Source organism: Neolamprologus brichardi, chromosome 17, assembly GCF_056152115.1.
Source record: "Neolamprologus brichardi isolate AB-2024 chromosome 17, ASM5615211v1, whole genome shotgun sequence".
In the NCBI taxonomy this organism is placed as follows: Eukaryota; Metazoa; Chordata; class Actinopteri; order Cichliformes; family Cichlidae; genus Neolamprologus; species Neolamprologus brichardi.
Window position 1 is genome coordinate 31,748,252 of NC_142120.1, and position 15,434 is coordinate 31,763,685.

At 40.1% G+C, this 15,434-nt stretch overlaps 2 protein-coding genes across 2 annotated transcripts; one reads left to right on the forward strand and one right to left on the reverse strand.

Moving 5' to 3' along the window:
• The first annotated feature begins 6,289 nt into the window (after positions 1-6,289).
• On the forward strand, positions 6,290-9,536 carry ebna1bp2 (EBNA1 binding protein 2). Its single transcript, XM_006804005.3, has 9 exons — positions 6,290-6,494; positions 6,763-6,846; positions 7,031-7,203; positions 7,563-7,686; positions 7,963-8,052; positions 8,164-8,239; positions 8,358-8,448; positions 8,564-8,726; positions 8,818-9,536. The coding sequence occupies exons 1-9, from the start codon at positions 6,399-6,401 to the stop codon at positions 8,863-8,865; spliced, it is 945 nt and encodes a 314-aa protein (XP_006804068.1). The 5' UTR covers positions 6,290-6,398; the 3' UTR covers positions 8,866-9,536.
• Positions 8,748-11,157, reverse strand: cfap144 (cilia and flagella associated protein 144). The gene is made up of 4 exons (XM_006804006.2): positions 10,940-11,157; positions 10,532-10,591; positions 10,317-10,420; positions 8,748-9,746 (listed from the first exon to the last, which is right to left on the reverse strand). The coding sequence occupies exons 1-4, from the start codon at positions 11,058-11,060 to the stop codon at positions 9,651-9,653; spliced, it is 381 nt and encodes a 126-aa protein (XP_006804069.1). The 5' UTR covers positions 11,061-11,157; the 3' UTR covers positions 8,748-9,650.
• Positions 11,158-15,434: the final 4,277 nt, after the last annotated feature.

Sequence of the window (15,434 nt, forward strand, 5' to 3'; positions counted from 1 at the left end):
GGTGGTGCAGTGGTTAGCACGGCTGCTTCATAGCAAGAAGGTCCTGCGTTTGAATCCACTGACTGGTTGGGGCATTTTCTGGATGTATGCTCTTCTATTGTCTGTGTGTTTTTTTCTTTAATTGCTCTGGCTTCCTTCCAGTGTCTGAAGACATGCATGTTAGGTTATTTGGTGGCCCATATGAACGTCTGTCTGTCTCTCTGTGTCAGCCCTGACCTGGTGTTGCCTTATGACAGTTGGAGTAGGATCCATTCTGATGTGATCCATCCATTCACTTCCATATACAGAAGTGAATGGATGGATGCAACACGACCTTTTGAACTGCAAATTTACAAAGTTCATTGAGTACAAGCTAAAATGTATTTATTCATGCTTGGCACACAGTGTGCCTCCTCTTCACTAGTACATTTTGGTCTATTCTCCCTTGCAGACAAAACACATGGACAGCTGCCTGCAGCGGCATCAATTACACACGACTGTGTATTGTTCTTGTAACCCACAACAGACCAAAGATTGAGCAAAAGGAGGCAGATGAACTATGAGAGAATAAACAGATGAACTAAAGTGCTGTTGGCTATTTCTGAGAATGACAATCAAAATAAATGCTGATGTGATGAAGTAAACACATCCTACTGCAGTGTGATAGTGTTGGGGATCAACGATACATTAGCCTCGAGAGCTAACTTAAAGTTGTTTACAAAAATGAAGCCAGTATTTTTGTCTTAGAGTGACATTTCTGGCTTTTAGTTCCCAGTAACAGTAACTGTCAGATCAACTTCATGAAACAGAGTGTTGATCCTGGCCGGAAGAGCAACCTTGACTGATGGTGACTATGGTGATCCAGGTTCTCAATAAAGGCGATTTTGAAATTTGTGGTTTTGAGGGAAATCCCTCAGAAGCAATTGCATGGATTATTATTGTTATGTAAAATTTTACTCATGCCTCTTCCATTCAGGGTGAATTATAACCATGACAATACTGTAGTTGTGCATTACTTTCATTTTTGTCCCAATACCCACAAAACTAAACAATTCTCATCTGTCTAATCAGTACTTTTTGGTATTTGAATTCAATCCATACACAACCAACCATCTCCAGGCATTTTAAGGTCAGTGTCTAAGTGCATTATGAGAAACTCAAGATTTTGTTATCTTGGAAGTAGTTGGCAAAGGTGCGTCAGACGAAAAACCCACAATTTTCACAGAAAGAAGCTTCCAACAGGGCAGGGAGCTGTTTGTCTCAAATGGTAAGGGTGAGAAGACAGTGCAAACAGAAAATATGAGAAATGAGCAACAACAAACAATAAATATAAAAGAGATTTTTAGAGAAAGTAACCTCAAATCAGAATGTAGCTTCCAAAAGTCAAAAATGCCTGGGGCACAGGAAGCGAGGGCAAAAGCATCTGGTGAACATGGTAAAAACTGTGCCTGGAAATATGAACGCACTGATATTAGCGATCACTGTAGTGTCTAAATAGGACTTCATAAATGCCACAGGCTGCTGTTTTCTTTATTGGGGGTATGGCACAACAAAAAGCACAGCATAAGCCATGGCATCATCCTCAAATTTAGCTTTGTATTAATAATATTTGATCTTGAAAACACTGGCAACAGTATAGATGTAAGCCCATTCCTTGGAGGTCACACATGCTAGCTGCTCATGGTTGACAGACAACAGAATGTGGCTACTGTGTGGCTAAAGTAATACATGGGTATAGGCCTGTTCTTTAGCAGTCATCTCACAGATGTTTTGATGGATGGAGAAGGAATGGATATCCACTCAAGAAAGGACAGATCAAGACTAAATGACCTAAAAACTTTTCCCAGTAATTCATCCAGTATTGTTTACTTGCACATCCCTAAATCTCCTTAGGCTGATTGAGAGCCGTAGGAGCTAAAGCACTCACCCATCTTAGGCCCAGACATTCGTGACTGTATTATTGTTTTTTTGTCCAATCCTCCAGCAGCCAGGAATAACTCCAAAAGAGGAGCTTGACAGAGTGAATCCAACTTATTTTCAATCTGGTGTCAGGAAGCAGTCTGTTGCCCTGATATGAAGATTTCTGTCTGGCTCAAGCGATTACAATGACAGAAATGTAAATTATGTTTTTTTTTTCTCCTTTTGAAGCTATCTCTGAGCAGGGCTCTGACCATGCAGAGAATGGAAGAATTAAGGGTGGTGATGTTCAAATCGTAGAAATCGATTTCCATCAGAATAGAACGAATGTCACTCTCAGGGGGGCTCAGACAGCCTGTGCTTTGAGGACTAGGAGGATAAAACACTGAAAGAGGCCGAAGACATCTCAAATGAACAGCGGCTGTCAGCACAGAAGTCCACAGTCTACTTCGTATCCTGCCCATCTGGTATTAGTGATAGTGGAACTCCTCTAACCTGCTGAGCTGTGAAATAAACAAAATTTGCATGGTTTAATACCAAAATAAATGTCTCATTAATATGCTAAAGTGACATGAAAAGATCGTTCTTCATCATCAGTGTACATAGAAATCAGTTTGTTATTGCTAATTATTACATCTACAATCATGGTAAGAAAAATAAAGGAAACTCTCTTTAAATTCCAGTGTAGTAAATATAATCTGTCTGCCAGTACTGCTTCCATGGGAATGAAGATAGTAAGTAGCAGACAGGTGCTGATAATCAAATGCACTTAAGTCATAAGAAAGCGTGACCACCTCTTTGGCAGTTTTCTGACCTGAAGTATTCAAGTGAATTAGCACAGTGCCAAGGAGGAAAGACATCAGCAACAATCTTAAAGAAGCAACTGTTGCTCCCCATCAATCTGGAAAGGGTTATGGGGCCATTTCCAAACAATTTGAAGTCTATCATTCTGCAGTGAGAAAGATTATTCACAAGTGGAAAACATGACACATTCATGACAGCTACCAATCTTTTCAGGAATGGATGTGCCAGCAAATTCATCCCAAGGTCAGACTGTGCAATGCTCAGAAAACCTGAAAAAAAGCCAAAGTCTACATCTCAGACTCTACAAGCATCAGTCAGCATCTTAAATGTTAAAGTTCATGGTAGAACAATCAGCAAACGGCACAAGTGTGGCTCTTCTCTCTAAACAGAACATGGCAGCAGTGCTTAGGTTTGCAAAGTCTGAACAAACCACAAAACGTCTAAAACAATGTATTTTGGATAGATGAGACCAAAAAGGTGGCGTTTGGATAGAAGAAAGCCAAACACAGCATATCAGCACAAACACCTCGGTGGTGGAAGGGTGAAGATTTAGGCTTGGTTTGCAGCAACAGGCCCTGGAGACCTTGTAGTCATTGAGTCAACCACAAGCTTCTCTGCATAATAAAATATTCTAAAGTCACATGTGAGGTCATCTGTCTGACAGCTCAAGCTTGGGTCACGCAACAGAAGAATAATCTCAAACACAGCAGCAAATCTACAACAGAATTACTGAAAAAGAAAAGAACCAAGGCGTTGCAATGGTCCAGCCAAAGTCCAGACCTCAAACTGAGAGAAATGCTCTAGCTCAGGGGTGGCCAACTCCAGGCCTCGAGAGCCGCTGTCCTGCAGGTTTCAGATATGACCCTGGGTGAACACACCTGAATCAAATGATTAGTTCATTATCAGGCCTCTGGAGAACTTCAAGACATGTTGAGGAGGTAATTTAGCCATTATATCAGCTGTGATGGATCAAGGACACATCTAAAACCTGCAGGACACCGGCTCTCGAGGCCCGGAGTTGGCCACCCCTGCTCTAGCTGGACCAAAAGACAGCTGTGCATAAATGCCCACAAACCTCAATGAACTGAAGCAGCCTTGTAATACAGGTGAGCCAAAATGTCTTTGTTACAATGTGAGAGACATATAGTTAATCCAGAAATTATAACTTCAAGTTACAGTTCAACAAGCTATTAAATGATTTGCTATACTTAGTTTTCTTCTGCATTTTGGCTCAGTGTAATATATCAGGTGTTGTTGTCCATCTGAGGTTGCATTTACCTAATTTTAAGACTGGGTAAGGACCAGGTGACCTTTTATTAACTGAATTGCCAGAAGGTGTACTGTCATTTCACCATGACTGTATGTTCTAATTATTACAACTGTTATTCATTAAAAATAACACATTTCTGCAAGAGTACTCTGAGCTTTCCTGACAAATCAAAGTAATGTCAGTAAGCCTGTAAAGTTGGATCACTTTTGTAGTCCAGGTGTCATGAAAGCGAGACGCTTATTAAGAAGAAAGCTGTTCATGTTACTATTAGTCAATCTCAAAAGCAACCTTCAAAGAGATAATGAATTTAACTTTCAGTAACATAGATAAGAGCAGCAGTGTGATGTAAAGAGAAAAAAAAGTTAGGATAAAATAGGCAAAATATTAAAATACTGCATTCGTTCCAGATTCAATATCTTTTGATGTTTTTTAGTTATTTGAATGGCGTATGAAAGCAAAAATCAAAGATGCTATGTGCTGTTTTGTTCAGTTAGCAGTTCTGATGCACATTGCATAAGCTAGGACACCAGCAACCACCCAGGTAATTACCATACAAAAGAGTTTCAATATAAGGCTATGTCTTATATTTTTCTTTAAGTTACATTCACACTGAGAAACCTGGACACCACATAAAACATTGAAAAAAGGCAAAGATACGTCTGTCTGATTCTGCTTTACTTTCTGGGTGATTATTGATTATCTGTTTCTTTGCTATGTGGCTATAATAAAGGTTTGCAATTACCTTGTCCTCCAGAGGAAACCATATCTGTTAAGCAGCATAAACATAACACCGCTAACCATTAATTGCATTAAGGAGTGTTTTACTTCTCACCACCCGAAAGGGTAAATTATCTCTTAGACTAAGTTTTATTTTTAGTATGCACACTTTAAAGCATGTCAGCTCTTCGCCTTGCCCTTGGTATGGTTAAGGTCCTTGCTTGACCACTTGAGATGAATCGCTTTCAAGTGACATTTTGAGTAAGATCAACTTACTTCCATGGTCATAGGCAAAGCACACCATTAGCATTCAGCACATACGCACTCTGGTTCTAACTGCAAGCCCTTCACTCTACAACTGCTACGTGACCACATAAGATGAATACAAACTGTCCTTCGCTAACATTAAAGTGAATGATTGTGACTCCCATTGGAAGTACTCCTCGGTTTTGGACATTTCAATGCTGATGGCCTTTGCATACTGCACATCCACTGGTTTCTCTCGGGTACAGATCAAAATGTGTCTTATGTCCACTGGAGAGTTTAAGGAAAAGGTTCCTTGGGTAGCATGATTAAAGAGGAAAGGATCACAGGCAGAGATATGTATGTTAAAGACACATAGAGGCTACCTCCCAGGAAATAAACAATAAAAGAATTTATTTATTTTTGAATGTCTAATGAATGCAGAAACAAACTTTACTCAGAGCACCATATTTTGGGCTGTCCTGATTTTCCCCACAGACAAAATGTCCATTGACAGTGACATTGGGCCAAAATGCAGACATTTTTCTCAGTCGTGCCATGTCAAAGTGACAGAAATCGACTCAGGAATTGAGTAATGGGAAAGAAATGTCGATAGTTTCTTTCTTGATGAGGTGGCAAGTGAAAATCCTGAGTCTTCCTTTACACAGTAGGAAAAGATTTAAAGTAGAATCTCTAAATTGACGTTAGACTGTAAAGTTCTCATATCGACCCATCCACTGTACTTTCCAGTCTGCACGGGTGTACAACATCTCCTCTAAGAGGACTTATTTGATATTACACACTAGACGTAACGGAACCGTGTTTTCGTCAATGACCGTAGATTTTTATACAGTCATTAGTTTTCTAAACCACCCAAGGCATTTTATTTTATATGTTAAATCTAATTTAAAGACTGGAATGGAATTCAAAACAACATTTTTATCTATATGAAAAGCGGAGATTTAAATAAAATAAGATGATACGTGACAAACGTTCATTAGAAACTTACTTGCAATATAACTTACTTGTGATTTTCGCCGCTCTTCAAAGAGCGAATCGGACATTGAGTTATAGTATAGTGTAGTGTGACTTAAACGTTATTTACTTCTGTATTTTTTTTTTATTAATTTATTTATGTCTGTGAAGTTTCTCAGTCATCCAGGTCATCGTAGTCAAAGGAGCTTGCAAAGAAAAGCGTCTGGACTTCTTTACTAATTTATTTACTTTACTTTATTACTTTATTTATTTACTTTATTAATTTATTTACTTTTTCTGCGTTGGAATTTTTTCCGGGTTGGAACCATTATTTTTACACTTTTTATCCGCCGGCGAACTGAATAGGTAGGACGTTCAGAGGCGTCACTTCCGCTCCACGTGAAAGGCTCCTTATAGTCCATGTGAGGAGCACTGTATATCCGAGGCGTATTGTTTTACGTTTTAACATTGATAGTTCACATATAGTCATCTCATGGTTATCGACAGCAAGACTATGGCGTCCGTAGAGGAGGAAGCGCTGCTCGGTCAGGATTCAGAGGAGGAAAACAGTGAATTATCGGACGATGAGGTCAGTTTCCTAACATGCTAGCATCGTTAGCTAACCACATTCCTGTTAAGAATTAAGGTTTTAAACGTCACTGTGCCTGCTGTTTATAAAGTTAATCAAACAAACAGAGACCTGGTACTATTATCAGTATCAGAATCTTTATTTTTCTAATCACGCTTTTTAGATAACAGGAAAATTCACGTTTAGTAGGACCGTGTAGTCTTGCTGTAGCAAGTGGTGGTTTAGATAAGTCAGAGTTAATATTATTCATCTTCATTTCATTTCCCAGCTGCAAGAAGCCTTCGCAGCGGGGTTGTTGAAGCCTGGGATGAACGTCCTGGTGGATAAACCCAAAACGTTCGTCAACAATGTGGTGAGTGGCATCTCACATCTTCTGTTAGTAGCAAGTTATGCTACACAGGGATGATCAACGTATTATAAACAACCATACCACTGTAATAGTTTTAAAGCAGCAATGGAACAGTTCTCGAAATTCCCTGTAAAGTGAATAATATTGTTAATTGTTGTACCTTTATTGCTCCTATGTTGTCACACAGGAGGGGTTGAAACAGTGTCTTGCTGATTTTCGTAAAGATCTTCCCTGGGTAGAGAGATTGGATCTGACCAACCTACCAGCTGCAAATATCATTTCTCAAGCTGAAGAGAAAGCTTCAGCGCCAGCCGCTGGGGAACTGGATGCTGATGACGATTTCCAGAGGGAGATGTTCTTGTAAGTGACCGTTAATTCAGCTCAGTTTTATTTATATAGTGCCTGCTCATAAGACAGAACCAGGATTGGGGAGGGGCAGCCATCTGCTGCAACTGGTTGGTGGTAAGAGAAAAAGAAAAGGAAGCAGAGAGAGATTGGACGATAGGCTAAAAAGCATCACATATCCTTTTATTTTGTAACCACACTAATATAGTTTCGTTACGAGTCAGACAAAGAAGTCAATTTTTTCAGCTAAAGAGTTACAAACATGCATACGGTGTTGAATGTTTTAGAGAAAAGACTAAAAAACATGCTGGAAAAATACAACACAGCTTCAAAGAGCCCATTCTAATTACTTTGTGTTTTTTGATTATTTACAGCTACCGTCAAGCTCAGGCTACAGTCCTCGAGGCACTGCCGCTCCTAAACAGGCACAGCATAGCCACCAAGAGGCCCGAAGACTACTTTGCAGAGATGGCCAAATCTGATCAGCACATGCAGAAGGTGAGCCTGGTCTCCTATATGATGATGCAGGTTCAGTTTTGACAAATATGTTTAAAGCTCTAACTGTATTTCATTACATTAAACCGCCAAAGCATCAGCTGTTTGCTTTTTATTCCATAACACCTGAAACAACATCACTGTAATTAAGTATTAGTTCTCACCCATATAGTAAAGTAATTAACATTTCTTTGCACATACTGGTTCAGGACCTGAGTTTAGTTCTTTTGTTCTGTCGGGCCTAAATTCACATACTTTTTCATTTGTTGGTCTGTTCAGATCAGGAAAAAGCTGATCTCAAAGCAGATGATTATGGAGAGGTCAGAAAAGGCCAAGAAACTGCGCGAGCAAAGGAAGTTTGGCAAAAAGGTTGGTGACTGAGTTCAGAAATTCTTCTTAACACCTGTAAGTGTTACATGTGTATGATACTTCGACTATACATGGCTAAAAGACTAACTCTAATTTTGAATTTTTTGCCAGGTCCAGATAGAAGTGATCCAGAAGAGACAGCAGGAGAAGAAGGCCATGATGTCCGCTGTAAAGAAATACCAGAAAGGTGGGTGTTTACAAGTGTAGCATGGACGTTATTTCCTTATTTCTATTATTGTTTTGTCACTACACCAATTTGGACACGTCACTTATTGAGCACTGTGAACAACATCTTCTCTTTCTAGGAATGACCGACAAACTGGAATTCTTGGAAGGTGACCAGAAGATGAATAAAGAATCTTCTCAGGGCTCAAAGAAAGCAGTGAACAAAAAGGGGTAAGTTTGAACTTATCAGCAGTGCACACAGCAGTCATTGCTTTTTTTGTCTTTTTGCTCCCACTTCTGATTTGTGGCATTTTTACAATGAAACTCTTATTTATTTTTTCCACAGGCCTAGCGCTAAGAGAAAATTCAAGGACCAGAAGTTTGGCTTTGGAGGCAAAAAGAGTGGAAAGAAGTGGAACACCAAGGAAAGCTACAACGATGTTTCCGGTTTCCGTGCCAAAATAGCTCACGGCAAGGGAGGGAAGAAGGGGAAAGGAGGAAAACAAAATGTGAGTCTCTCACACACATGGTTATCTATTGACTGTTTTATTCAAATGAGTAAATAAGAAAACAAATAATTTCTTTCTCTTTGACTTCCAGAAGCGTCCAGGCAAGTCTGTGCGCAAGAAGATGAAGAATCGCTCTTAGAGACTGGCAGGCTGCTCAGCAGACTGGACTTTGCACTCTGCTTTTTGGCAGGATTTGCCTTAAGGGACTATGAGCTCTTCTTCTACACTTTTTGGTACAATATACCTTTCGTACATGCATCTGGATTGATATGGAGGTCCATATTAATCATATTCAAACCACAGATGGACTGAGTCCGATCACACAGCTGGGGAAGCTATTCAAAGGGCCTGTAAAGCCAAGAATGGACTGCACACAGCTCCAAAATACAGAACTTTCCTAAGGTTGAGAAGGACAATGTTATTTGCTGCAGATACCCTGATATTTGCATCTGGCTGCAGTTGTCCCTACCCTAAGGTGGTTTTAGATCCACTCTCTGTGATTACACCTCCGTGTCTCCACCTTCTCAATGACACAGTGTTCTCCTGAGGTTTGTGTGTTCTGTTTTACTTTTCTCACTCAGCTTTTTGACTCGTTGATTCTCTCCCATGTTACATGACATTTTATAATATTGAGCAGCTGTCAGTTTTGCCCTTTTCCATTCATTAGTATGATTAGCATGTGATGGGCGTGTGTGTTTTGTTACAGACCTGTGCAAATGTTCCCCCCAAGTGTTTCTCTAAGAAGGGTCAGCTTCTGTGCTGACACCCGCATGATTGTTTGATGAACAAATACATTTCAGTAGGCATTCAGTTTCTATTCTCTCTCTTTTATGTGTGTGTGTGTGTGTGTGTGTGTGTGTGTGTGTGTGTGTGTGTGTGTGTGTGTGTGTGTGTGTGTGTGGCGGAGGGGAGGGAGGGGGGGGGTTAATTTTGTGTTCTTTGGCCAAATTCATGGTGTTTGGTGACGTCTGTCATAAATCGGAAGAAATTGAATCTGGTGTCTTGGCGGGACTCCGGGACCTGGTGGAAAATAAATCAACAGAGTTAAGGTGGATGCGCGATTACATCAGCCTACTGGTGTTGTTTACTGTAAAAAAGGAAAACAATTTTCAAATATCAAAATGGCATGAATAAATGATAAACAAATATCTGTATTGTGTTATTCTAGGCATCATTGTCAGCCCAGGAATTTAAAATAAGTGTTTCCCTAATTAAAAGAGGAATGTTTGGACATGTTAACAATGGTGTTCCCAATTTTCAAGTTATTCCACCAATAATTGTCGTTTACATTAGGCTGTGACAGCGGCTTCTTCCCTGAAATATGTTTTTGGGTGTCGCACCATTTGCTGCAGACATTAAATTAAACTAAACACATTAAATATCCCAGCTGTGTCCCAGCCATTTCTACTCGAGTTTGATCTCCCACACCAGACTAAACACTGAGAAAGTATGGGGGGGCAGATTCTTCAAAGTTTACACAAGCGGGGTTTCATGACGTCTTCATAGTAGTGTTGGGGTTGTTAGTGTTAATGTTTCACACATTTAAGCTACAGTTTGTTCCAAAGTCCATTAACAGAGAGTTTTACTCACCAGTGGAGTCGACATCCATCCTATCTCCTGGCTCTCAGTGAGTGGCATAGAATACTTCTTGGTAGGAACTTCGTGGGCCTTGCGGAAAGCCTTGATGAAATCCTCTGGAGGCCAAAAAAATCAAATTATAAAACCAACTTGTTTAAAAACAAATTTATATAAATGGAATAGATGGATAGAATATTTCTCATATTTGATCTCAATGGAAATTTTACCGTCCTCTGGAATCACTTCTGTCGTTCTCCTACACATGGGTTTGTCTGGCAGTACATGCACTGTAACACAGCACACACACACACACACACATAAGAAAAGGAGGTATACAGTACAACAATTATACAGAGCTCTACAAGAGAGGACCAAACTGCCGTGAAATGCACAGCACTCGTGCTTTTCAGTGTCTGGCTCTTCCTAACACTGAATCATAGTGTAACCTTGCTTGCAAGCACTGCTAAAGTGCTGGGGGCCCTGAATTTGGTCCCCTAATCGCAGTGAAATTCAAAAGCCCTTTGAAGGAAAAACCCCCTGCCCAGTCACACTTTTGAGTAAGTGATAGTTCTTATTTTTATCATATTTTTGATGTGAGGGAGAAACGGAGCAAGAGGGGAGATTAGCTTACTTACATTTCCTGTGGGGGTTGATGCTGAACTCCGTGTGGAGCTTCTGGTGTCTTTGCTCTTTCCGGACCCGCTCGGCGTGAATCGCGTCCCGATGGACCAAATTCAGTTTATCTTTATCGGCCATGTTGAGAGAAAAATAAAAACGCCGACAGTTAGGGTAGGATAGTCAGCAGAAAGCCTTTCACTGGCGTTAAACTACGTATGCGCGTTACCTAGCAACAGTAAACACCGCCTCATACTGGCTGCAGTTGCGAGACTCGAACACGCGATGGCGCCATGCTCTCAGATTTGGTCATGGTGGTAACTGTAACAGTTTATATTAGACGATTTATGTAATCAAATGTATTTTATTTTGGAGAAAAAAATAACTAACTAACTACTTTTCTTTTCATTGTTATTATTTTTCTAAATCCTCAATAATTCAGTCTGTGATATCAGCAAAGAGAAGTGACACTTGCATCTGACAGGTTAAACACTATATGAAATAAAAAAATGTTTTGAATTGGTTGATTTTAAGCTGCCAATTCAAATCAAAGAAGAAATCACTAGTGATTTATTATGACATTTATTAGTTATTAATTACACATGATTAACTTGCCAGTATTGTTGCCTGTTAATTCTCTGTCAGTCTGTTTGATGAGGTCATTTCACCTCTACTCTTACCTCCTGGATACTTAGTGGCTGCGCAAACAATGAAATTTCTATGTCTGATTATGTGTAATAGAGACTCACCATGTGCGAAGGTCAGTATAATTAATCCAGTGAATACACCGGGGTCAGGCTGAAATCATCCTACTTCTGGTTTCACAATTTAAGACTGATTTGCTTATTCAAATATATATTTCTCACTTTTGTAGTACATGTTAATGTGAAATTTTTAAGATGCTTTGCTTTGGCTGGATTTTGTCAGGCTGAACTCTGCAGTCTAAATCATTAGCGTTTGCAGTGTGCAATTGCTATTCAACATCACTTTTGAATAGATCCTCCTAATGATACTGCAAAGAGATAAAACCTTCCATTTAAAAGAAACATGAGAACCCCAAAACATTTGAGTGTTACAAGGAAATGTTGCTAGAGAGCAGATGTGGCATCTTGTAATCTCATTTCTGAACTCCATTTGTGTTTGATTAGAAAATTATAGCCTAAATGAGGCAATGTTGTGAGTCTTTTCATTTGAAGCTTTACTAGCTCCGTTAGTCAAGGATTCTGAATATATTTAGTGTGGAGCACTTTGCTCTCAGAAAGTGCTGACTAATCTTACAACATATTAATTAGAACCTAAAGATAAAGAAGATACAGAAATAAATTCAGTGACACTGCTTTTTCTTAATATTCAATTAAACTAAGAGCAAACATAAATTTTTAAGAACCAACATTTTTCTTCACTATCAATCATTAATCCTCAAAGTTACAGAAAATACCTGTGACTTGATGCCTTCGGGAAAGGTGGAGGCTGATCAAAATCCTGCACATCCTTTGGCTATGAGCCAGGATGCTTCTTATGCCCTTCTTCTGATGCAAGGGCATGGGAAGTCCAGTTTACACTGGATTTCATCCCAATCACTAAACCATGCTGAAAATGTTTGCCTGTAACAAACACACCCATCAAAACGTGGAGAAAGAGCTCTGAGTGAATAGCAAAACCCATCAGTTTAGAAATATTGTTGTATTCCAAAGAAAAAAACACTATTTTTTGAATGAAAATGACATTCATTGAATCTCAAATACTGGAAATGGTTATTGACGACTGCTGGAAAATCAATGTAGGCGTACAGCGGCCCCTTTATTAGGCCTTCAAGGCTGTGTTTGCTACAAATGGAAAATTCTTCACTGAAAACGTAGAAATCAAATCTGCTAGTTGAGTGTCTGCCACCAGCCCTGGTGCTCCAGATTTAAATAAAATTCAAGAAAACTGAAGAAGGAACGTACTACTCCCTTTACAGAATGCTGCATACTAGCTCTAGGAATAGAAATGGAAGGCAAACCTGGGCAAGAAGGCAGTGTTTCTGTCTCTACTGTGATAAAACAAACACCTGACAGGTCCTCAGCTGATAACGTCATTAAATGGCATGTACAAAACACCAGTCTCGGAATCAACCAGCATGACTCCTGGATGCTGGACTTCTAAAATGCAAAGAAAAGGCCATATTTGACACTGCCTGGTTGAAGAACACAAACTCTGATGATTGTATGATGCTCACTCCTTCCACTCGGGAATAAGAACAGTTCAAGTCCAATATTATCACAGCATTCATTCCCATGATGAGTGTGCAAGTGTACATAAACTTCTGACAATAGCTGTAAACAGGATAACAGTCTATCACTGTGTTTTGCAATGCCACACTACACCCTGTGTTGCTTGACAACCGATGAGGTTTTTGTGGGAATAGTTTAAAGAAAATGCCCATCAAACTGGACTATTTTGTGACGAGACAAACATGAAAGTGAATCACTTACATTGCATGTCCACACTGAGAAAATATAGCCACCCCTGTTTACAGTGTGATCTTAGTTTGTACATGTTCTGTTGGTGCGACAGCTGACTGTTCAGGCATTTTGCTCGGTTCACTCACCAGGACTTTCCGAGTTACGCACACAAAGACAAACATGTTGACACGTTTTTGCCGAGCACGCACAAGCCGGCGACTGCACAAATATGTTTGTGAAGGTTTATTGGCCTTGAGCGTGACACACTAACTGGAAACAAATTTGTAAGAATGCAACTGGAATGACAAAGAAGAACAGTGACCCAGTGACAAGCGCAGTGTGTTTAAAAACCAAAAAAAAAGTGGAGTGGCATTTTTCACATTTCCTTGTACCGCCTTTGACTGTCCCTGCACTCTGTGGCGTTACAATTCACACATGAACGACCCTTTCACATTTTTTAAATAGTACTTATGGTTGTGTGATTCCTGTGAAGGCACTGATAAACTTTCAAGGCTGCTGTGGCCTACGTTGTCTGATGACTTCTTACCAATTGTCTCCTCACATTAGGATATCTTATTTAATTTCCTGTTTCATTTGAGTTCCCCTCTTCGCCTTCCTCTTCCTCCAGCTCTTTCTCCCTTCACACCGTCCCATCTGCTCATCTCTGAAGCGATCACTGTGCTTTTATGCTCTTCAGTTTCTGTCTGTGTTGATTGTGGGAACTTAACTCCGTGTGTGTACGTACGCGGACGCTTCCTCTCGCAGTAACAGACAGCTTAATAAAGGCTGAAATGTTCAGCTCTTGGTTCCCGTCTCATAATTCAATTCATGCTTTATTGGCACTGTGTGAACGATATAATAGAAACAGGTAATAACTCAAAATGTGGAATAGCAGGGCAGTAGATTTCAGCGTGGGTGGGTGACAAGTCCCCTGTGGTGTTTGTGTACGTGCGCGAGGAAGAGTGAGCAATATGTATAACGCAGGATGGGAGGGCTTGCGGTGTCAAGCCTCGTTCCCTGGCTCCTGTCACAGTGTCGGACCACGTTATCATCAAAGCAGCCACTGAGCTCCTCAGGCAGAGAACAGTCAAAGGCCAGTTTGTGAGTTTGTTCAAACTCTACTTGCCAAAGGAAGGTACTACAGATGGTGTGTGATTTAATCAAATATGACAACTCTTTCCCATTCTCCCCGTGTGGCATGCAGGTAGAAAGGAATCATTTTATGCCATTTATGTTAACTAATTCATATTAGGAAAGTGGATCTAATCTCTTTTGTCCCTGAGTGTCAGCGGGAAGGGATCATTTTTTTGGCTTTAATATGGTTTAGAGCAGCGGTCCCCAACCTTTTTTGCGCCACAGACCGGTTTATGCCCGACAATATTTTCATGGACCGGCCTTTAAGGTGTCGCGGATAAATACAACAAAATAAAACTAGTACCGGTACCGAAAAAAAGAAAATTTATTCATAACACACGTGAAAAGACCAAGGAAAACCGAGTAAACGATAAAAACAATAACAAAATAATGCTGAAAACCCCTAAAAACCCTGAAAACTATACATTTCACACCTGAGCCTCAACTCTCGCGGCCCGGTACCAAACGACTCATGGACCGGTACCGGTCCGAGGCCCGGGGGTTGGGGACCGCTGGTTTAGAAGATATATTAATGATGAAACAAAGTGATGTGAACTGTGATGAAAGTATTATCCTGCCGTGCTGCTTTGTCAGCCTGCCTCGTGAACACAATTTTAAAATTGTGGCGTTTAAAACATTCTTTTGCCAGCGTCCAGATGGTTATCAGGTAAATTCTTATCTTTTTTTTTTTATGTTTGTCTCTTAACTTCTTTTTGAACATCTAATTTGGCCAAATTATAGAGATGACAACCTCATGTACACTGGCACATGGAAATGCTCCTCTTTCATTCTCAGTCAGATCCACCTCTTACTGCCGCATCTGGTTTTTAAACACAAGGTGGTTTACCAGTGGCACTTCATGAACCACTGGTTGATGTCACAGTGTCTATGTGCTGTCTGTGTAAATAAAAATGGACTCTTAGCAAATTTGGTGCTA